The sequence below is a fragment of the Mytilus californianus genome, unplaced genomic scaffold, assembly GCF_021869535.1.
Source record: "Mytilus californianus isolate M0D057914Y unplaced genomic scaffold, xbMytCali1.0.p SCAF_8, whole genome shotgun sequence".
Classification (NCBI taxonomy): Eukaryota; Metazoa; Mollusca; class Bivalvia; order Mytilida; family Mytilidae; genus Mytilus; species Mytilus californianus.
Window position 1 is genome coordinate 45,534,028 of NW_026262734.1, and position 24,447 is coordinate 45,558,474.

At 33.9% G+C, this 24,447-nt stretch overlaps 1 protein-coding gene across 1 annotated transcript; it reads right to left on the reverse strand.

Moving 5' to 3' along the window:
* Positions 1 to 1,223: 1,223 nt before the first annotated feature.
* LOC127712048 (solute carrier family 23 member 2-like) lies at positions 1,224 to 23,463 on the reverse strand. The gene is made up of 11 exons (XM_052218240.1): positions 23,335 to 23,463; positions 22,500 to 22,657; positions 16,900 to 16,994; positions 15,322 to 15,407; positions 11,619 to 11,800; positions 11,106 to 11,226; positions 9,353 to 9,509; positions 8,151 to 8,404; positions 5,498 to 5,771; positions 2,394 to 2,489; positions 1,224 to 1,460 (listed from the first exon to the last, which is right to left on the reverse strand). The coding sequence occupies exons 1-11, from the start codon at positions 23,461 to 23,463 to the stop codon at positions 1,237 to 1,239; spliced, it is 1,776 nt and encodes a 591-aa protein (XP_052074200.1). The 3' UTR covers positions 1,224 to 1,236.
* Positions 23,464 to 24,447: the final 984 nt, after the last annotated feature.

Consider the following 24,447-nt stretch of genomic DNA (forward strand, 5'->3'; position numbering starts at 1 on the left):
ATCCCGCTATCAGGTTTTTTGCTCTGGGCGTTCCTAGCGCAGGTGGATCCAGAGGTGTGATTCGGACGCAAGAGGTTTTAAGTGTCGTTTTCATTTTGTATACCCTTGTATTTATATTTTACTTAATTTGTACTTGATCGGGTATTTTAACCCGTGTAAACTAGTACGGCATTATGTTTTAATATACCGCATGTACTATCAAGTACAAAACTTATGTTGGCGTCTTTGTCAGATTTATTTATACGTTGTTTTTTTAATGCTTGAGTCACTTGTGTTGTATGTCTGAGATGTATGTTTACACATTCTTGGCTGCTGGATCCCAATAATTGTTACACTAACCAATTATGTCTGTTTGGTTGGCTCATCCTTATTTGATTCATATAACAGAACAATAAACAACTGTCATACAAGTGAGAAGTTTATCTAGCAATAAAACCAGATTTAACCCACCATTTTCTTCTTTTGAATTTACTGCTCACTTCGTTTTTTTGTTAATATTTTTTTATGGTATATTATTATGTTTTGTTTACATCTGTTTAGCTTATAAAATGCGGTGAACTCAAATTCTAAAATACTTAAAACGATGAAATAAAAGATTGTGTGGCAGTTAAAATGAAATTATCAAATAAAGCAATCGATAATATAAAAAATAATAGGAGAAAATAGTTTACTATATATGTAAAAAAAAATTGCGGTACTTTCTAATGCAATGGTGTGCATGTGTGTGATGTACTTTTATTGTTAATTATTTTAAATACTGTGTTAAGGAACATAAAAGCGAGGTGAAGGATACTAAAGGGACATTCAAACTCAAAGTCGAAAATAAACTGACAACGCCATGGCTAAAAAATAAAAGGACAAACAGACAACAGTACACAAAACACAATACAGAAAACTAAAGACTGAGCAACACAAACCCCACCAAAAACCGGGCTAATCTCAGGTGCTCCGGAAGGGTAGGCAGATCGTGCTCCTCATGTGGCACCCGTCGTGTTGCTCATGCAAGTACAAACCCGGAAATAAGTCCATAATGGCTTTGTCGGTCTTTTTTTCATTGTATTGTTTGTCTTCGGCTCATTTGTGCTCTTCATACATAAAGTGTTTCAAAATTCAAATGTTCCTTCTGATTTCGTGGGCATTGAAAATTGCAATTTTGTCATAAAACAGACATTTTTTATTATAATAATGATAGCTTAATATGATTTTCTATACTAAATGTCGACTTCGTTATACAAATTACGCATATTGCTTTGATCCATTAACAGTCACATCATACGAATCTATATATGGTTGTAAAAATGGCACGTGACGAAGAGGCTTACAGCTATTTTGCAGTCGACTAACAAATGGAAGGTCAAATAATCGAGATCGGGGTATCACGTGATCATCATTAACTAACAGCTGCTTATTTATCGCCGAAAATTCATCTTCATTCAATATACCTCTTTCCCTATCGGTACCTACAACAAAAAGTACAAGAATTAATTTGGTAACAAATGCAGCTTTGTTTGTAAAAAATGCAAAATGTGTTTTTTTTTTTATCAAGTCCAATAGCTCAAGCAAGAATTCTAAAATCAAAATACTGGTATATATAAAAATGAGAAGATGTGGTATGATTGCCAATGATACAACTTTTCAACAGAGACCAAATGACGTAGAAGTATGGTCAGCATAATGACAAATAATACCACCAAGAAGGAAATCTCCGATCGTAAAATCTCGAAAATGTAGCGCGCACATGGTGTAATTGTCGTGGGAGAGTCCATAAAATTGTCAAATCAAAATGTCTCGTATGTTTTTTTACAAGATTGGTAATTAGATTGCCAATGGAAAGGTAGTAAATTCAGAAATAATTTCCTTAATAGCAATGACCCTACTAAGAATTACTGCAAATATTATTGACAAAAGAGGTTTAAGTTAAGCTTGATATTTTCTATAATCAGGATATCGAATTTAACATCCCGCGAAACCAAACGAACACTCCCTTCAAATGGATGGTGACGTCTGACGAAAAAACTAAATCAACAGTAGTTTACCGATGTTCAAATCTCATAAATCGACCAATGACCAAACATTGTAACAAACAAATAGCTAAGTGAATCGTATAAAAGCCAAACATGACGATGCGTCGACAAGGTAAGCATCCGTTGCTATATATGCTTCACTCAGCACAATATAATCTATGTTGTTTTTAATCCATTGTCGACTTTCGAACTAATCTTTAAAAGAAATTTGCAAAGCGAATTTTTATTTTTCAACTTTTGTATTTCAAGATCGGACAGCAAGCATTTCATTCTATCATCGTCAAAGTTAATAGTACCATTGCATTTACTAGTTAGTATGTCATTCATTCAGTACAGGTTATACACATCTTACTTTGAAGATTATCTTACCTCTCACTGTGTTGTCCATTATCAAAGAAACAATAAATCCTATGAACATGGCGTTGCCAATGGTAACCTTAACAATTTGATTTAGTTGGTCCGAATCTGAAAAGAAATATCCTGTATAATGATTGTTGTTATACAATGCTTGATTCAACTTAAAACATAGTTTTCATAACTGAAACAAATGAATCTATGACAACAATTTTCGTGCAAACTACACTTGTTTTGGAATAACCATAATAAGATAAGCTCGAATTTGGACCAAACGAAAGACACTGAAAGCAAAAAGAGCAAAAGGAGCCTACACATTACAGAATATTTGAAAGCACTAAAAGAGTTACATACACAGAACAGTCATAACCACCTTATGTACACTTTAAACTTTGCCTGCTGCCCGTGAATTTCGTTGGACACATAAATTCGGCGGACCCACCCCCAGTGTTGTGTGTGCATTTTTTTTTCAATAGAATAAACATTTTGCTTCTTCTTTATACATATTATGATGTAAAATGCTAAGTACACGAGTTCCGACGGCTCCTAAATTTATATATCAAAAATGTCAACACTTCTGTTTCTGCAACCATATCACGTTAAAAGCACCGGTTTTCGTCTGATTACCGAAGCTAAACAACGTTGCGCTGCTCGGTTAGTACTCGGATGGGTAACTGCCTGGGAATACCGTTTTTTTAATACTTAAATATTTCGCACAACCCGATAACTGACTGAGCTTAAAGATATGATTATTTAAAAATTGTATTAGCAAGTTTCAGAACAGCAGCCAAGTTAGCACACTAACAATTTTTTACCTCCCTGCATGCATGCTTTGTTGGTAAATATCGTTAGCTTTCCGATATCTAAGCATTATCTACTGGACGATTTGTACTCTCGGGGATTGAAATTTCACAGCAGCAGCATTGCCTGGTTGTAGTAAAAACATTTGCATTAGTTACAATAGCTGGTGACTTATAAAATATAAAAACAAAAACACGACAGTCAGAACAGGTAATGTTAATAGTATAAAAGTCTGACATTGTTTCTCGCAACACTTGATTATTATACACCACGCAACGAGTTGCGGAGGGTATAATGTTTTTGACCCGTCCGTCCGTCTGTCCATCTGTCCGTCTGTCAGTCCGTCCGTTCGTCAGTCCGTCAGTCCTGTTTCTTGTCATCGCAACTCCTGTCAAACCACACAACAAAATTTCATGAAACCTTTTCAGATAATAAGGACATACTACGTAGATGTGCATATCGACAGGAAATTACGATTCAATTTTTTTTCCAGGAAAAACGCCCCTTTGAACTTATTTGCCTAATATACTACTGCAACCTTTTGTCATCGCAACTCCTCTCAAACCACACAACAGAATTTCATGAAACCTTTTCAGATATTAAGGACATCCTACGTAGATGTGCATATCGACAGGAAATTACGATTCAATTTGTTTCCAGGAGTTACGCCCCTTTGAACTTATTTGCCCAATATACTACTGCAACCTTTTGTCATCGCAACTCCTCTCAAACCACACAACAGAATTTCATGAAATCTTTTCAGATAATAAGGACATACTACGTAGATGTGCATATCGACAGGAAATTACAATTCAATTTCTTTCCAGGAGTTACGCCCCTTTGAACTTATTTGCTTCAATATACTACTGCAACGGTTTGTCATCGCAACTCCTCTGAAACCACTTAACAGAATTTCATGAAACCTTTTTAGATAATAAGGACATACTATGTAGATGTGCATATCGACAGGAAATTATGATTCAATTTTTTTTCTAGGAGTTACGCCCCTTTGAACTTATTTGCTTCAATATACTTCTGCAAGAGTTTGTCATCGCAACTTTTCTTAAACCACACAACAGAATTTCATGAAACTTTGTAGATAATAAGGACATACTACGTAGATGTGCATATCGACCGGAAATTATGATTCAATTTTTTTCTAGGAGTTACGCCCCTTTGAACTTATTTGCTTCAATATACTTCTGCAAGAGTTTGTCATCGCAACTTTTCTTAAACCACACAACAGAATTTCATGAAACTTTGTAGATAATAAGGACATACTATGTAGATGTGCATATCGATAGGAAATTATGATTCAATTTTTTTTTAGGAGTTACACCCCTTTGAACTTATTTGTTTCAATATACTACTGCAACAGTTTGTCATCGCAACTCCTCTGAAACCACACAACAGAATTTCATGAAACTTTGTAGATAATAAGGACATACTATGTAGATGTGCATATCGACAGGAAATTATGATTCATTTTTTTTTCTTATACAATTTTTTTTTCTTACAGTTATTTTATTTCTCCAGTGACAATGTGGGGACATGGGGTATGTGAGCGCGCTCACTAAGGTTCTTTAATTATTTAACTTTTCATAAAATAGAATGATCGAAGCAGAAGAAGATCCAAGTGGAAAATTACAACGTCCAATATAGACAGACAACATCATTACTAAAAGAAGAAAAAAAATGATGGATGGTCAATTTGATTTTTACGTCACGTAGCAAATATTACAAGCACATCAGGACGAGAAATGATTATTAACCATGTTTGTATAAAAACCACGCTGAGACGTATTCATAACGTGCTAGCTATCAAGGCCACGATACCCCCCCCCCCCCCCCCCCAAAAAAAAAAAAAAACAACCCTCCAAACTACCCTGACGCATGTTTGACTGAAAGCTGACCAGCCTTTGCGTTTAATCCTAAACTTCCAAGTACAAAGCGGATATATTTACGTGTTTGGTTTCACCTGGTTTGTGATCACTGAGACAAACAACCTTCCACATCCGAGAATGTCGAGTCAGTAAACACGACTAAAACCAAGCAGTTCTCATACCACTACACAGAAACTTGAAAAATGAACAACCTTTAATCATCAAAAAACAAGGGCTTAATTTAGGTGTGCCAGTGCGTCACAACTCAAAACTGAACACATATATACTTCTCGGAGAGTTCCATATTTACTCTTGTATTTAGTCAACATCCGACTGTTTTGTTTTCGTATCAAATTACCCAACAAAATAAAATAATTTCCGAAATAACATGAATTTTTTTATAGGCAGTCCTAAAATAAATTCTTATAAAAATACCTGTTTTCAATGAATCCGGAAATTTTCGTTGCCATTCCGAAAACACCACTGCAAAATATAAAGAAATTCCAATTACAGACAAGTTTCTGCTGGATCTGAGTTCAACGTTTTGTAACGCAGAAATGCCAAGAGAACAGAGTACTCCCAACATAGCAAAGGTAATGCCTCCTAATACTGGATCAGGTACTGACGTCATTACAGCTCCAAATTTTCCAATAATTGCTAAAACGACTGCCATTATTCCGGAGACGACCAAGACTATTCTGCTACCTATCTAAAAAAGATAAGAGATGAACAAAATAATCAGTTAATTGATGGTGGCCGCGTAATGGTGGAAGGTAGAACAAATGGCAAAGTGCAATAATAGTCAATGAAGCAGCAATCTAAATGAACCTTAATACAAACGTTCTATTTTTGTTATATATGTCCTTTCTTGTTGTTCACAAATAATATTAAATGAGTATCCATCTGTTTATTGCATAATGTCTCCCGTAAACAGACCCCAAGGGTGACTGGGAATAGAAATATGGTCACGTTGGTCTTCTTTTGACCGGCAATAAAACCCTTGCAAACGTATGGCGTCCGTTTGGATGTATAAGTACGCAGCCACGTCCGATTAGAATGGGGCCGTTAAATACGATGACTCGTGTAGAGAGTGTGGCATTCTCTCTGCACGTTAAGAACTCTTGCTACAACGTTTTGGTGGTTCCATAGGTGGCCTGTTACAAGGCTTAATTTTGGTCCCTATCGAATTTTCCCTTATTTTCCAGTGGCAGGCCAGATTACAGGATCTACCTATTGTTTGTATTGTTAGTTTGTTTTTTTCCTGAACATACATGAAATATTTGCCACTGGACGATAAGCAACCAAGAATCAACCAATTTGTCGTAAACGTAGTCTTCACTAAATCCAACCAATCAAATACGAATTTTGTTTGTAAAATGTCGCTTTTCTTATATTATTTATGTGCATGACTGCTTATACTTCTAATAACTTTTAATATTTATGGTATCAGCGACACTGTTAATCGATTTTAACTACATTTTGCAAGATTTTCTGCACGGCATTTTATCAGTCACAAGTACTCTCGAAACAGTATAAACTGTAAGACTGATATGTTTAATTCCTTTCTCAAATTCTGCGTTTAGATTTGAGATCTTGTCACCTAGTTTCCCGTTTGATTGAATAAAACAAATAAATGAATTGATTTTGATTCATTAGCGATGCTGATTATTACAACTTATTAGGGTTAGGCCGGGCTGAATATGACATTATATGAAGTCAAACAAACAAAGTATAAATCTTTGACAACATGAATTGGTATTTATTTGACAAACCCCGTTATTCTGATCATTGACGACACTTATTTTTACATCAAAAGAGTTTTTTTAACGCAGATCCTTCAACACGCACAAAAGGGCCAATGGTAATTAAATGATAGAATTCACGAGGATAGTATGTCAATGTTTTAGGTCAATACGTGATCATAAAATCAATGATGCAAGAATTATAATGCACGAAAGGTGGTTGAACGAATATGATATACATGTAATGATAGTCAAAAGAGGTTTTCGGGTTTTATCGAATTATTGGTACGAACTTCGAATTGAATGAAAATGACAAAGTTTTTGAAAAAGACCTGGTTTTAAAGCTAGCTAAACCTCTCACTTGTATGACAGTCGCATAAAATTCCATTATATTGACAACAATGTGTGAACAAAACAAACAGACATAATAGGTAAAAATGTCAAAAAAAGGGGTACAGCAGCCAGAATTGTGTAATAATCTCAAATTACTATAAAAACAAACAAATATGTCAACAAAGAAAAACAAAATGGCATATAGACAAAGCACATACACAACATTGAAACACAAGAATACAAAAAATGACAACAACACAATGCCGGGATGTACAAGTACCGAGTCACACCTAAAGGATATTACCAAAAATGGACCAAACAGTAAACGTTAATAATTTACAAAGACAAATAAAAGAACACTATAACACGTAGTTCAGATGATAAACAACGTCAGTACCTAGAATCTTTACATCAAGACCATCATGTATTATTTGTGAAGATGATACGGAATATTTATCAATAAGATAAACAACAAAGGTTTAAATCGGAACAAATCGATGCATCAGATAATTCAGATGCACAGTTTCTCAAAATAGATGAAGTGGATTTAAGTTTCATAACTCTTTGTGTATATCAACTTAAACTGGCAAATTGCTACAACAAGCAACACCAAAATCATAATAGACAATATGACATATTAATTTCCCAGAAAGTCAGTGATCGATAAATGGCAAATATTCAACGTGAAGATGCACTGTTTATGGATGGTTCTGTAATGTCAGTCTGGCACACGAGTTTCGGCAATGTTGGCTGATGAACGTACATTTAATGTAATTCTTCACAAACAAATTATTAAGATTTATCCTTTGAAATTTGGTTTGAATTGGTAACAGTGGTTTCGAAAAAAGAGTTTGGGGAAACAAATGTGACTTGTGTACGCCAGTCGACAGCTGCCAAGAGAATACAAAGGCATTTTTGTAAGATGACCTAAACATCATATGAAATGAATGCTATAAAAATCAGCATAAATGTAAAACATCAATTAATTTACCTCCATTACAGATCAAACTTACTTTGGTCAATCCAAGGAGTGATACTGTCGTGCTGTAGGATGTTGTTGCGTGACCGGTACCGAGAGTTCCAGATATTACACTAAATATTCCTTCTATAGCTATTCCTCTGTTCAGCGCATGCCTGGGTACAGGATATGCATGACAGACGCGTGCTGTTGCTATGTAGTCCCCAACTGATTCGATCACTGATGTAATCACAGAAATTAAGAATCCAAGGAAAATTGCTGTGTTGAATTTAGGTGTTCCAAATTGACCTTTATATAAAAGAATGCTCAATTAATCATATCTCAACTTTATTGATGAAGATGGATTTAATGTCACAAAGTTTGTCAAAATCTTATAATAAATAGTTTATTTTAGTGTGAATGAAATGGAACGTATATTTTTGCGCGATGAATTCAAGAATGCGAGACAGTGAACCGACTCGATCATTTTCATATCCCGACCAATCATATGATAATGATACTATCAACCAGTTCAAATAAAACGGAAAATAATAAAAGAGAGGCGAAAGATACCAAAGGGACATTCAAACTCATAAGTCGAAAATAAACTGACAACGCAATGGCTAAAAAAGAAAAAGACAAATAGACAAACAATAGTACACAAAACACAACGTATGAAACTAAAGACTGAGCACCACGAATTATCGTAATTAAATGTCCCTACATTCCAGTTGCACATAAATATGGGGTTTATACCTCCCATTTTATATCTTCTAAGCGGTATATTGGCAAGCTTGGTTTGCTGCTTCAAAGTATGTTTATGAACTCCGGACTCCAAATAATGAAGGTGAACTCGTATTGTCGAAAAGTTGATGTACATTATCATGATTTAGTTAAAAGTGATTGGATATTTTTGTCGTAGATTGCCACAAATATGTTCCAAATGTCGTAGCCAAATTCCGATTCCGTCTTTTACCGTTTTATGACACCACCGAATTTCTACCTAGAATAATCAATTACCATATCGGGATGCATTAGTGAATCAGCAGTTGTTAAATTGTCGGGGTTAACACACGGACAAGAAGAGTTCCCAAATTTTCGATACAAATGTGTTTTTGAGGTATTTTTTACTTTTATTTTGATGTTGGTATTTGCTTTTCTATGACATATGTTTTTAATTATTTTTTTCTTTTCATGTAGGATATTAACCAGTTTTCCATTTTAAGTTTGAGCTCAGCACACCATTACATGACCTACCTGGATAAGGAATAAGAATCCAAGGCGTGTCTTGGATCACTTTGTTTCTAACATCTGTTCTTGCTTTGAACGACATATCATCAGGATCATTAGAAAAGACGTTTAATTTCGTACATACAGCACACACAACCCACATTATTATCAGAGTGAAAAGAACCTGTAAACAGGACGAAGAAATATTAAGTTTGCAAATAATGTATAAATGAATCGATCTGATGAGTTAAGCCTTTTTCAACTGATTTTTATAGTTTGTTATTATGTTGTGGTGTTACACCACTGTCCCAGGATAGGTGGAGGGTTGAGCGCTCACATTCATGTTTAACCCCGCCACATTCTTTATGTGCCTGTCCCAAGTCAGGAGCCTGTAGTTCAGTGGTTGTCGTTGGTTCATGTCTGTCATATTTGTTTTTCGTTAATTGTTTTGTTATAAATTAGGGTATTAGATAAATTTGTTATTGAATTGTTTCATATTTTTTCATGTCGGGGCCTTTTATAGCCGACTATAGGGTATGGGTTTTTCTCATTGTTGAAGGCCGTACGGTTGCCTATAATTGCTCACATCCACTTAATTTGAACTTTGGTGGATAGTTATCTCATTGGCAATCATATCTCATCTCCTTATTTTTTTATATAACACATACTAGGAATCGTTAATTAGGTAAATAATATGTGGTTGATCTTTTCTAATCCATCAAAGTACATGAAAACCAGTGAAATTCATGCATTGGTACAAGAAAACTAAAAGCCATTATAGATTCAAATAGTCTGACAGATAAAAATGTTCCAAATGTAATTATTAAGTAGATTGGATCCTGGCTCACTTCTTGATAGTAGAGCCAGGCGGAATACAACACCATGTATTCGTTTATTGGATGTAAGAATGATGCATTGTGGGATAACATCATTTCTTGATACATTGACGGGAAAATAATATTGCCACGAATTTATTGAAAGTTCCTTTTAAAATTATAAAAAAAGCAAATTCCAGAAAATTATAGCCATTATGATATAAACATTAGTGATTAACATCGTAAATCAGCAGTTAATTACTTATCCGATCGATATATTCATTGTTTATAGAACGCGCACATGCGCAGTTATTCAGTCCTGTTCACGTTGATTGTATTACGCCTGGCCGTTCTGACGCGAAGGGGAGGTTTCGCCAGGATGCCTGTTTATTTATCAAAATGCGGTAGATTTGCATTACAATTGTCAGATTGTGTTATATTTTGCAAGCTATAATAGTTACATGGAGAAATATGTGCCGAATGCCATTTTCTACTTTAATTGTCAGAAGACTTCTTTACGGTGTATTGCCTTGAGAGGATTAAGTACAGAGTAGCATGTTTTGCTCTGAACGGATGATTTCTGAACACTTGTTTACGAAATTATCGGACCAAAGAGGATGATTTATGTCAAATGCTTACGTTCAGGCCTATTATTAATCGACAAAAGTATAAAGAGCATACTTCTTCAATCAAGGCAATATATGCAAATACGTTTCATTCCGAAACTGTCTGTATACCTGTTTTGTAATATTTGCCCTTAACTAAGCCTTTTCTTAAACAATCTGCACCTCTGAATTTATGAGCAATTTTATCCGAAACATTAAATAAAAGTTGATACATGTGTATAGATAAAAAAAACAATCTATCAACGCATGTTTCCCTCGAAGCCACATATCTGTACTGTTTGTTTTTTAATCAATGTTTCGACTCAAAACTGAATTTGTACCTTAGCAATATATACTTACCGGAAATACTTGAAAAACCGGATATGGCTTTGATTTCTTCTCTGACTTCCGATTGCAGTTTGGAAGAGTAACTTTAATATGCGACATGTACACAGAAAACAAAACAGTGATTCCGCAACCACTAAAGGAAATAAAGAAAAACAAATGTGTTATTAAAAGGATGTTATAGTTTTGAAAAGACAACTAGAACCGATAAAACCATTTCGTTTTAAGAATTAAAAAAAAACAGGTGTGAACTATATTTTATTCTAACCTATCATTTTTGACAGCTTCTTGTGATAAGTTCATTGCATATTATTTGTCCGAAGATGAAGTATATAACTGTCAATTTGAGAAGAAGAACAGCAATAAAAGCGCTGTCCCTTTGCTTTTTGTGTGTTTTGCTGTGCATGTACTGAATTTGTGTCATGGGTGCACACCCCATATCCTTTCTTTTCTATTATATAATTTTCCTTAATTTTTTTCTTAAGATGATGAAGCATTAATATAATCATAATTATGTTTACCACATACACAAGCGATATACCCCAATGTGCTTTACACAGGAAAATAGCTACAGGATACAGTGAGTATCCTAAACAGAAGAGTGTTACTCCGATCGTGATTGGTGATATAAATTTCATCAAAAGGCCAATTAATCCGGTTAATCCAATTACAACTTCAAACATAGAGGCTGCTATTAGGCTTCCTTGGAGCTGAAATGTCAAAATATTCATATAATTCTTTAGGTCTTTTTTTGGTTTTATATGCTCGTCAAAGTTTGTTTAGGATTTTTTATTTTCAAATATTTTGGCAGTGAGCATCACAAGAGACATACATTGTCGAAATGCGCATCTGGTGCAGTAAATTTGGAACAGTTTATGATTTAACACAATAACCAGGTACAAACATATATAACTGCTTTATTGCACTTTATATTGTTCAATTTTACTTACATTTAGTTCATTGTCAACAGCTGAATGCAAAATTAAACATATGCTTACCTATGTTCTTATGAATCTCACTAGTTGAGTTGGTATGATTTGATTTGATTTTTGGTGTTTTAACGCCACTTTTAAGCACCGCTTTTGGGCTATTTCGTGGCGGCCAGTTTTTATTGGTAGAGGAAGCCGGAGTGCCCGGAGAAAACCACCGACATCCGATAGGAAATCTGACAATCCTAGTCAATTAAGATTGGAGTCGAGTGCACCCGCACGAGCGGGGTTCGAACTCACAACCTCAGTGTTGACTTGCTAGTGATTACAGTAGTGACTACTTAAACCACTCGGCCACCGAGGCTCCCTGAATTGGTATGTGTCTTGTGATAATTTTGTCATTTGTCGTATTTAAGTTGAGTTTGCTATGTCGTCTCATTACTCCTTTACCATTTTTATCATGCATCATGCGTACCATTTAAAATTACCCACATAAAAGTTTTCAGGATAATTTAAAGTTTTAATATATCTTTTAAATTGAAATTTGAAGACCATACAACCTTCCTCAAGCACAATCATTATTCTACATACACAAAAATCATAATACTATACACGTTTTATTGGGAAGCGTCAAAAGGTCAAACATATTGAATATACGCCTTAAAAGGATTCGTAGAGGAGTGCCGGTGGTCATTATGTAGTCTGACTGAAATCGAAAATTCATAAGTATTCACAGTCATCATCATGAAATGGTATTTTTATAATGATGTATCTGTGTCTCAATTCAAAAGAGACATGTTTTTCGCATTATTAGATATTGACCCCAACGGTGACTGGGGAATGAAAAAGGGTCACTCTTGATCGTTATCCGACCGCCAGTAAAACCCTTGACAAAGTGGAGCGTCCGTTTGGCTGTGCGGGATATATAAATATGTAGCCACGTCCATTCAGAATGGAGACGTTAAATCCGATGCCTCGTGTAGAATGAGTGCCACGTTTACTGCCCGTTAAAAACCTTTGCAACATCCCTTTTTGGGATCCATGGTTGACATGATGCAAGCCAAAATTTCTGTCCCTATCAAATATACCCTCATTTCCTAGTGGCACTTCAAATTTCCCGACCTTCGACCCTGAAGGCCCCCATTCCCATCCATTTTCAGTGCACAATGTCAAAACAATATTGTCGGCATTGCGATATTAAACATGTTAACACGAGATCGTGTCCACATCCTTAGCATTGTAAGACCTCTTATATACTGTTTACACCGTTGACATCGTTAAAATCGTGATGTATACAATGTTGTAATGATATCGTGTTGACATTGCGATATCAACAATGTTAACACGAAAGCGTGTCAACATCGTTAACATTGTAAGAACTCTTATATAGTACTTACATCGTTAACATCGCGATGTAAACAATGTAGTAACGATATCGTGTTTACATCGTTGACATCACGATATTAACAATGATAACACGATATCGTATCAACATCGTTAACATTGTAAGAACTCTTATATACTGTTTACATCGTTGACATCGTTAACATCGTGATGTATATAATGTAGTGACGATATCGTATTAACATTGTTTACATCGCGATATCACAAATTTGTTCACGATATCGTGTTAACGTCGTTTACATTGTAAGAACTACTATACAATTCGTTGACATTGTTAATATCGTGATCTTTACAAAGTAGTGACGATATCGTGTTTACATTGCGATATTGACAATGTTTACACGATATCGTTTTAACATCGTTTACATTGAAACAACTCTTATATACTGTTTAAGCCGTTAATATCCTTAACATTGCGATGTATACCATGTCTAATCAATATCGTGTTTACCTCGTTTACATTGCAGTGTTGACGATATCTTATCAACAGCATTTATATTGAATGAAATCTTATATACTGTTTACGATGTAAAAAATGTAAAAACAAAACTCAAGACTCAGTTTACATTATAAACACGATGTTGACACGATTTTAACAAGGTGAACGATTTAAACATAAAGACTCGTTATATAATATAAACATGATGTTGACACGATATTGTCAACATTGCGATGTTGACGATGTGAACGATGTAAACACAAAGGTATTGACTTGTTATACAATATAAACACGATGTTGGCTCGCTATTGTCAAAATCGCAATGTCTTTGATGTAAACAATGTAAACACAAGGTATAGATTCGATACAATGTAAACACAATAATGACACGATACAGTAGACATCGCAATGTTGACAATATCGATAAAACATCGTGCACTGGACATACTTCCCTATTTCAGGACCTACCTATTGTATTTAATGTTAATTTGTTTTCGTCCTGAACATGCATGAAATATTTGCCACTGGACGTTAAGCAACCAACAATCAATCATCAAATATTGAGATACCAGAATAGTCGTCTTATCTATATACGTACATTTACCGATTAATAATATTCCTTCATGTTTCATTTTGACGACTTAATTATGAGGGCTTATATACTTTTAGCGTGGCTCGGTATTTATACATTCCGCCATTGTGTTATTGTGCTATGGACTTTTTTTTATATTCTTGTCTTTCATTTTTGGTTGTAATTTGTCTATAGAGTGTCTTTATGCCATTTTGTTTTTCTTTGTTGAAATAGTTATTTGTTTATAGTGATTAAGATAATAACACAATGTTGACTGCTTTACCCCAATTTTTGACATTTTTACCTATTATGTCTGTTTGTTTTGCTAACACATTGTTGTCAATATAATGGAATTCTATGTGACTGTCATACAAGTGAGAGGTTGAGCTAGCTATTAAACCAGGTTTAATCCAACATTTTCTACATAAGGAAATGCCTGTACCAAGTCAGGAATGTGACAGTTGCTTTCCATTCGTTTGATGTGTCTGAGCTTTTGATTTTGCCACTTGATAAAGGAATTTCCGTTTTGAATTTTCCTTGGAGTTCGGTATTTTTGTTATTTTACTGTTTATGCATGTATATGAGACTCTTATCCTGTCGTTTTTCTCCGTTTTAAGTGAATGCGATTCTGTCAGGTTTTGTTTCATATTGATTTTGTATATTCTTAATGGCTGTACGATATTTGAACATCGGTTACCTAGTTTATCGTCGGAAGACGATATTTTTAAAATTATCTCATAATAACAGATTTTTTATAGATAGTGTAAAAAGTTATTTATTTATTTTTCGGACAAGGTACAAGCACTTGGCAAATGAAAGCGGCTGGTTTATGAAGGGTTGATTTGTGTCAAATAATAAAAATGCTTAAAAAGTATAATACATACTTACTTCTGTTAATCTACTGTATACAATGTTTGTCGTCAGTGAATTTGAAATGTTGCTTGTTGTTACATTAGTTATATTACTTTCTGAAAACAAGATATAAATAGTTAAGGCATGACAATATTTAAAAAGTTAACTTTGATTTTTATTAATGGACGATTGATTGTGGTTAAGGCTGCGTCAGCACAAATGGACTATAGTGCAGCGAGATCAATCGTTCGAAAAATCGTTAGAAAAAGGCAGTTATACATTTCGTTCACTATTATCAATGAATAGAATGGAAGAAAAACGACAAGTTTATGCATTCATTTTTCATAATATATCATTATCAGTGGATTTTGGTACATAATTAATTGTAAATAATTTAGAATGTTACATGTATTATTAAGGTCTTTTCTCTAATGACGTCAGGTTCCTTTGTCTCTAGCATTTAGGGTAAACTTGGTTTGACTTTCAACCACAAGTAAACTTATTTTGATCTAAAACGGTCATTTTGATTCTAACAGCTCTTTTAAGACTAAATAATAAGTTGTTAAATTATTTTCAGTCCTTCAGTCTTCTTCTGACTTATCTACTGTGGTAAATCCAGTACTGTTTAGACAATTCGCTTGCAGTCAATATAATTTTGTTCAGTCTATGTTCAGTAGAAAATTATCAATTAAAATACCGAACTCCAAGGTAAATTCAAAAAGGGTAAGTCCATAAAAAGCGACAAAATCAAACGTTAGACTTTATCAACCAACGGATCGAATGGAAGACCACTATATTCCTGACCTGGTACAGACATTTCCCGCAAAAAATGGTGTGTTGTCTTGATAGCTGTTATTTACCTATACTCTTCAATAACTTACTAAATGTTCCGAAAAGATACTGAACAGTGGAATTAACTGCAACTGACATGTCTGAATAGTACTGAATAAGAAATAGTCCGTTCGATTGTGTTTGTCTTTTATCAATTTTGTTAGGCGTCGGTCAATTTAAAACGTTGTAATGCATTTTTTGTTGAACATTTGATTGGTTTGTCGTTTAATTTTGATTATTTTTTTTTCATTTTTGTAAAGCCGACAATGATTGCTTAGAATTTCCTAATTTTAATTCACAAATAAAGTAGGTGGAAATAGCTGATTATCTTGTTACTCCCCGTTCATATGCAATAGCCTGTTTAATAATTTTGATTTGATATGATTGATTGGTGATTACTCAATTTTCGGCACTGTTGCCTTTTTCGTGTCGGTCAGTTTTTATTGGTGGAGGAAATAGGAGTACCCGGAGAGAACCATCGACCTTCGGTAATAAGATTAAAGTCGAACGCACCTGCCACGTGATGGACTACTTAGACCATTGGGCCGCCGAGGCCACTAAAATATTGAATATAAATACATAAATATATAGGAATAGGAATTATTTATATATTTATGTATGTAAAAGTATTACCACCTTCTGTGTATTTGTACATTTTCATGGCGTTGTCAGTCTATTTTCGACTTATGAGTTTCGACATCCCTTTGGTATCTTTCGCCTCTCTTTTTGAACATAAAACTCGTGACATATTAGGTTGCCCTCTATCTGATACGTTTACTTAACCTTTCAAATCTGATGGACATTTCCATGTATCTGAGCTTTGCAAAGCAATAAGTGGTACCATAAATGATGATGAAGCACCTTGGAAAACTGGTAACCTAAAATCAATTAAACATGTAAACAGTGATGTATGTTGCTTTCAATAACACATTTTTTTCATAACAATTAATGAAGGAAGGTTTATATTCTTTAAATGCTTAAAAATAAACATGCTAAATTTTGGACCCCAACTTCACGCCCTTTCTATTGAATTACGATCAACGAGACAAATACATGCATGCTTGAGTATAAATCAAGGAAAAATAAGAATTAAAATTTTAAGTATTTAATGATGTTTGAAAAGGAAAAATAGAATAAGCACCTATAGACTAGTTTACTTAAATTGCGCATGTTCCTCATGGGCTCGAAAATATGAAAACGAATAAAAGGATGATGATGATGGATGGCTGCTTAACGTCCAGCGGCAAATTAATATGCATATTCAGGACGAGAACATGTTAATGTAATATGAATATTAACCCTGCATTGTACTAGACCGACAGGCTGAGTCGGATTTTTAACGAGCTAGTACACAAGGGGTTTACTCCTGGTTTGCACACTTTTAATTACACCAATTATTTATTAGTAAAGAAAAAAAAAAAGACAAAAGGTTTAATGAGCGGTTTATTCCCGATTGTCCCACTTTTTAAAATTTTAGAGTTCTGATTGTCCCACATGAAAAGTTCTGATTGTCCCACATTATTTTATGAAGTAAAATGTTCTTAGATAAACAATGTAACTGTTGTTTGTTTTGCTAAATAAACAAGAATTAATTTATTGCACATTTAATATTAATTTTATAGAAGTATAAAAAAAAATGTTTTTTAAATCATTAGATTAATGCACTTTTGATTAAAAAAAAATTATTTCTGATTTATGAAATATATCTACAATGTTACGTTATTTATAAAACAAATTTCAATACCGTAATTTTAGTTACATTTTCTCTAAAGTTTTTGAATAAATAATGCATGCAGTTTAAAAAAAAAGGTATAAACTCATTTACATTCTACACTTTACACGAACTTGTTGATGGAGAGATTTTTCCAGAAGTCTTTACAATTTTACTAGGGAAGTCAGAGGACATTAATACAACATTCTCTGCACTATTGAAGACTACTAACACCCAACGTCAGATTCACCTGAACCCAACAACTTCCTTTTTTTGATAACGAAGCTGTTGTCTAGAATTCTGCCAGATCAGCCTTTCTAAGAATCAATATCAAAGGTTGTTTTTCCAATATTCCCAGTGTCTTTGCCATAAAGTGCAGTCAACAGGACTCGTCACCAACTATAAAGAAGAACCAGACTTCCATAAAAAAAAAGATGTGGTATGATTGCCAATGAGACAACTCTCCAAAAAAGACTAAATGACACAGAAATTAACAACTATAGGTCACAATACGGCCTTCAACAATGAGCAAAGCCCATACAGCAGAGTCAGCTTTAAAGTTCCCATATGAAAAATGTAAAAAAATTCAAACTAGACAAACTAACGACCTAATTTATGTACAAAATAATGAACGAAAAACAAATGTGTTACACAGTAACAAACGACAACCACTGAATTACAGGCTCCTGACTTGGGACAGACACATACAGAACGTGGCGGGGTTATACTTATTTGAAGGCGCCAATCCTCCCACTAACCTGGGACAGTGATGTTACAGTACAACATAAGAATAAACTAAAAAAAATAAGTTGAAAAAGGCTTATCTCATCAGATGGGTACAGACAGAAATACATCTAACAAATCACAGAGTGGACATGGACGTGAACGGCTACTTATACATCCCCACAACAAAGACACTAAGTACAGATCTTAGAGTATTCTCAGTTACTGACAGCTAGTTCAAAGCCAATAAAAACTAATTAAAAAAATCATGCATCTAAGACTAAAATTTTATGATTTCATATTATATTCCATGTTTGATGATACTTCAATTGTACCTACTACATGTATGTGCAAAATATAATAAGTTAGTATTATTATTTGTTCATGGTTTTTTTCATATTTTATAAGTTACAGTGATTAGTAACTTGTAATTAACTGACACAGACTATAAAAACAAATTAATCACTATCAGAACAATTCCCAATTGTCCCACATTTAAACTTCCCAATTGTCCCACAAACATATTCCCGATTGTCCCACAAAATTTCATTACTTTTTTACCTGTAATTTCAAAAAGTGGGACAATCGGGAAGACACCTAATGAGCATACAATTATATAGTCTGTTCCAACTTATGTATATAGTTTATCAGTGTTTCCTATGCAAGTTCTGTTTTAATTATTTTTTGACAACATTTTAGTCTCAAGGCAAAATATATAGTTTCAGTGTAAGACTTTTAGTCATCAAAAGACCAATATGTAGGATAAAGCAAAAACAAGTAGTTCACATATAGTTTTATGGATGTGGCTGCTATTTTTTTTTAGATAAAAAATCCTTAAAAAAAATAAAAGTTAGGTTAATTTTTTTTACTAAATTACAAATGGAAAGCAACACTAAGAGAATAAAGTAAATGTTCCTAAGACAATATACCTTAGTTAAATGAAACCATTTTCAAACATTTAATTCAAGTAAATTAATATATATACATTATATTATTTAAAGATTTGGGAAAATTTTCCCTAAAAAGAACGAAAAAGACTAATTTTGGAAGAATCTGGTGCCATCTCATACTTTAGAATAGTATTTATAAAATGGCTTAAAAGACCTGCCGAGTTATTTATTTTCAATACATTTAAAGTCAGTTTATTTATTTTCAAACTACTACAGGACAAACCATTATTTTTTTCTTATTATCAAGGCTGAGTTATTTATTTTCAAAATCCTCCCCCACCCCCTACAATATCAAATGGTCGTCACCTAATATATGAATCAAGTTTATAAATGTATTGCATAATGAAATAAATAGAGCACTATGGTAAAATAACAATCTGTTGGGGTTTTTTTAAAGAAGAAAATGCTAGCTTGGATGCAGATTACTGTTCAAATTATTTCATTTGTAAAGCTTGGCTACTGAACAGTTGCATTTTTATTCTATTTGTTAGAATTTATCGTCAAATTCAATACATTTTCCTGATAAAAACTATATTAAAAATTTTGAACATTTTCATTGATTTAATAGCAGAATATAGTATTTGATAAAATTTTATAGGTAAAATAAAAGGTAAAAAATATGACTATAATTCAGAAATAAACTATAATTGTTAAAACAACAATCCTCCCTATGTTTACATATGCACGTAATTAAAAGTGGGCAAACCAGGATGACATCACACAAGGTGACAGTTCGCAGGAAGATATGTCACCTTATCCACACATTATTCTGACTCCGAGCTGATCAGTCTTTGTTCTTACTCCTTAATGCCGCGTGCTTAGCGGAGAAGCAGCAAATACCAATTTTAAAGTCTTTGGTTTGACCCGGCCGGGATTCAAACCCACGACCTCCCGCACTCAAGGCGAACACGCTACCACGAGACCACCGAGGCGGTACGAATAAAAGGATGTGTGGGGTATGTGTCAATGAGAAAACTACATAACGCCAAAATAAACCCCCAAAAAATCGTTTGTAAAAAGTAAAATCGCAAAAATACTGAACTCCGAGGAAAATTCAAAAAGGAAAGTTCCTGATCAAATGGCAAAATCAAAAGCTCAAACACATCAAACGAATGGATAACAACTGTCATATTCCTGATTTGGTACAGGCATTTTCTTATGTAGGAAATTTAATGTAAATTTGCACTTCGCTTGAAAAGTTAAATGTAAGTTTTTATCAAACATGTTGTACCTGACAATAACTTCATAGAATGTAATCAGGTTACCTACTTATACATTATGCCCACTTAAATGAAATTTCAATACTCCCGGTACAATCACTTAATTAATTCACTGTATGTCAACAAATGCACATTCCAAATTAGTCACATTAACCTATTATGTCTCAATAGCCTAATATGTCTTTTTGGATTACTCACCCACTTTTGGCAAGATAACGGACCTTATAAACAACTATCACAAAGATGGGAGGTTTAGCTAGCTGCATGTATATAATTTGGTTAAACCCACCATTTTCTTCGGAAAATGCCTATACCAAGTCAGGAATATGACAAATGTTTACCATTCGTTCCGTTAGTTGATTAAGTCTAACGTTTGATTTTGTCAGTTTTTATGGACTTCCCTTTTTTTTTATTTACCTTGGAGTATGGTATTTTTGTTTTACTTTTTTGTTTACGCATATCATTCAATAAAAGCCAAAAAATGATTACTTAACATTTCCTAATTGTAATTCCCAAATACTGTAGGTGGCTTTCATTAAATCCATGTCTACCGTTTGCAAATGCCTGTTGAATTTGATAAATAATTTATTGTCGATGAATATATTTGGTGAAAACAGAAACATACGCATTTTGTATAAACTGTCTACAACATACACTCTAATGTGTAGATTAAATTTTAATTCATATCCTTCACAATTTTTTTCTATGTCTGAAATTTTTTTTCTCGGTTTCTATAAAATGTTGCTAATAACACATTTGTAAATGAAATTGATAAACTACCAAAGCTTTAATTTTTAAGCGTATATATCAAACATTCGCATTTGATCCCATTATACACGATATATATATTTGTGATATCTAATTCAGAGGTAAATATGATTCGTGTGGACGTTGGTCAATTATACATCTATAACCTGGTTCTTTTTGTCTGTAAGAACAGACAACTTCATAAAATAAAATAACAAAAATACCGAACTCCAAGGAAAATTCAAAACGGAAAGTCCATTAACAAATGGCAAAATCAAAAGCTCAAACACATGAAACGGATGGAAAACAACTGTCAAAATCCTAACGTTGTACAGGCATTTCCTTATGTAGAAAATATTGGATTAAACAAGCGCACATTCGATGCTATTTATAAGAGAAAAACAAATTCGAAAACCTGCAAAAAATTTAAATCAGTATTCAGTATATATCATGACTCTTAAATAGATTAAATCAACTAAAAGATTATAAAATGTTGCCAAGAGATCTAAATCGTTCATTATGTAGTACGTTATCAAACATTTAACATGTTTAAGTGACGTTTCACTTTTTTTTATTAAAATTTCAGCGAATAAATAATTGATTAACTCGTGCTTAACTTACAGTGTAAAACATCTCATGCTTGTGCAGGACGAAATAAATAATAGACTCAAGTGTGGGCCAAACTTTACCATAATTCCTCAATAGTACAGCTTTTTTAAAATTACCTAATTTAAATCAATGATTCATTATAGTCATTGTATCAAACTATCAGTTTTAATATGGCTTATGAGCTTCTACGATTGCTAAATGAATCTGTTCATATCTCTTCAAACTATAAGGTACATCTCCCCGTATCTTTCGAACTTTTAAAACAATACATGAATAAATTAGTTGATATAACAAAGATAACAAACATTCATTTGTGGTCGTCCTTGTTCTATTTTTAAGGGACTAATATTTCCAGATATATTTTCTGTTTTTTTATACATGAGAAATAATAACGTGTTTTACCAGTTAAAAAAAAGGTTTTACCTGAGACCAAAGTAAGACTGGATAGCTGTAGAAAGTCCAATTACCAGAATGGAAGAACTAAATAAGATGGACCGTACAGGGTCGTTCAAATCTGCACATACTACATCAGAAAGTACTGTGACAATTGCTAATACAGCTCCAACGCATAGAAATGTATGCTGCAATAGAAATTATCCTTACAAATGCATCTCTAATGTGTATGGTACAAGTCGTACTTGAAACAAAACAGGAATTATGATCACGTGTTATGCAAAGTGTACATGAAGATGAAACACGGACATTTTTGTAAAGTTTACGTCATTCCTTAAGGTAAGGATGACTGGTGTATAGAAATGTGATCACCGTGGTCTTCTGACCAACAATATAACCCTTGCAACGTGGGCTGTATAAACACACAGACACATCTGGTCAGATGCCTCGTGTAGAAAGAATGAAATCTGCTATCTGCACATTATAGAACATTTGCAACTACTTTTAAAGGGATCAGTAGGTGACATGTTTACCAGGTAATATTTCTGTTCTTTTTACCAGTGGCAGTTCAAATTAAGAGCCCTTCACCCTTGCCGTTCCCTTGCAGAAGTTGCCTATTGTATTAATTGTAATTAGTTTCTCGTCCTGAATATGCATGAAATATTTGCCACTCGGCGTTAATCAAACAACAATCATTCTCATTATTGAGGGATTCCTCTGGTTTACGCAACGGAAAGAATACTCAAGCTGTATCATCATGCACTTACAAATTATGCATTGTTAAACATATTAAAACCTGACATATTTCACAAACTTACTTAGAATGCTGTTGTTACTGACTACCTTACATACTTCACGAACTCACTTGGAATGCTGTTGTTACTGTAACAAACCACGGTGGGCGTTCATCAACATCATACGCCAAATTTGCATCAAACTCGTCTATTTCAATCCTCTTACCTAGCAGACTTTCTGTGTTCAATGTTTCATTCATCTATTGAAAAATCCTCACATTAAAGTACCCGATAGTTGTTTAAGATTAAAACAATTAAATTAACGAGGGAATAGTTTTCCGACTTTCGAATATTTTAAATCGATTAGGAAGGGACAACTGAAGGTAACAAACAAAACCTGAGGGAATCGCATGAACTACAAAAAGGAGCGAGGACGGGTGCGTCGACAGGATAAGCGTCTCATGCTGTGCATGCGTCACCCGCCATTCGAATTCACACTCAGTCAAAATGTCACAATCAGGAATAGGACACATTTGGTAAAATGACAGATCAGATGACTATACTGGTAGCTAAAAATCCAAGACCGCGAAAACATGTCGCTAGTGAGTTAAGACACCGACACATCGTATCGGTCAATGAATTCGTAACGGTGAGCGTAAACCTCATGTAGTGTTGTTCTTCATCATACTTCTGTTGGGAAGAGCACACTTCTGTTCATGAACTCCATAAAGTACAAACATGCACAAACGTCAAATATAAACTGAGATATAAAAACGCCAAACGCTAGACAGAAGGTCTGTTACTGCTGAGAAATGAGAAGTTGGCATTTGGAAAGTTATATCGTCACGTTATGTATTTATAAAGGTTACTCGGGGACACTTGTATTTGTTTATTTCAAGCACGTGTGTTCAAATCAAAACATGGTTATGTTTAATTTGATTGGACAAACAGTACGTTATTACCGGTTTAGGTAATATTAATCATGATAACTTCATGCTAGAATTTAAGCGCTAAATTATAGTATTATAGTCTAGAATTGTCATTCGAGGTTCGCCTATCCGACAGTACAGTATCGTTTTCGTAAATTTTCAACTGGTAAAATGTCCGAATCGTCTCCACGTCTAGAATTGAACGAAGACCTACTACTTGCAGGAGATATACCGCAACCTTAGATTCCTACAGCAGCTGATAAGTCGTCTGATTTGGTTGATACCGTAGAGCTTTTCAAGACTATCTTAGACAGC

Excerpts from the sequence above, each read along its gene's own strand:
- LOC127712048 (XM_052218240.1), bottom strand. The coding sequence starts at position 23,463 with ATGAATGAAACATTGAACACAGAAAGTCTGCTAGGTAAGAGGATTGAA. Across the intron at positions 22,658-23,334 it reads CAGTAACAACAGCATTCCAA|CATACATTTCTATGCGTTGG; the intron begins GTGAGTTCGTGA and ends TTTCTATTGCAG. Across the intron at positions 15,408-16,899 it reads ATGTCCATCAGATTTGAAAG|TTTCAGAAAGTAATATAACT; the intron begins GTTAAGTAAACG and ends TTTATATCTTGT.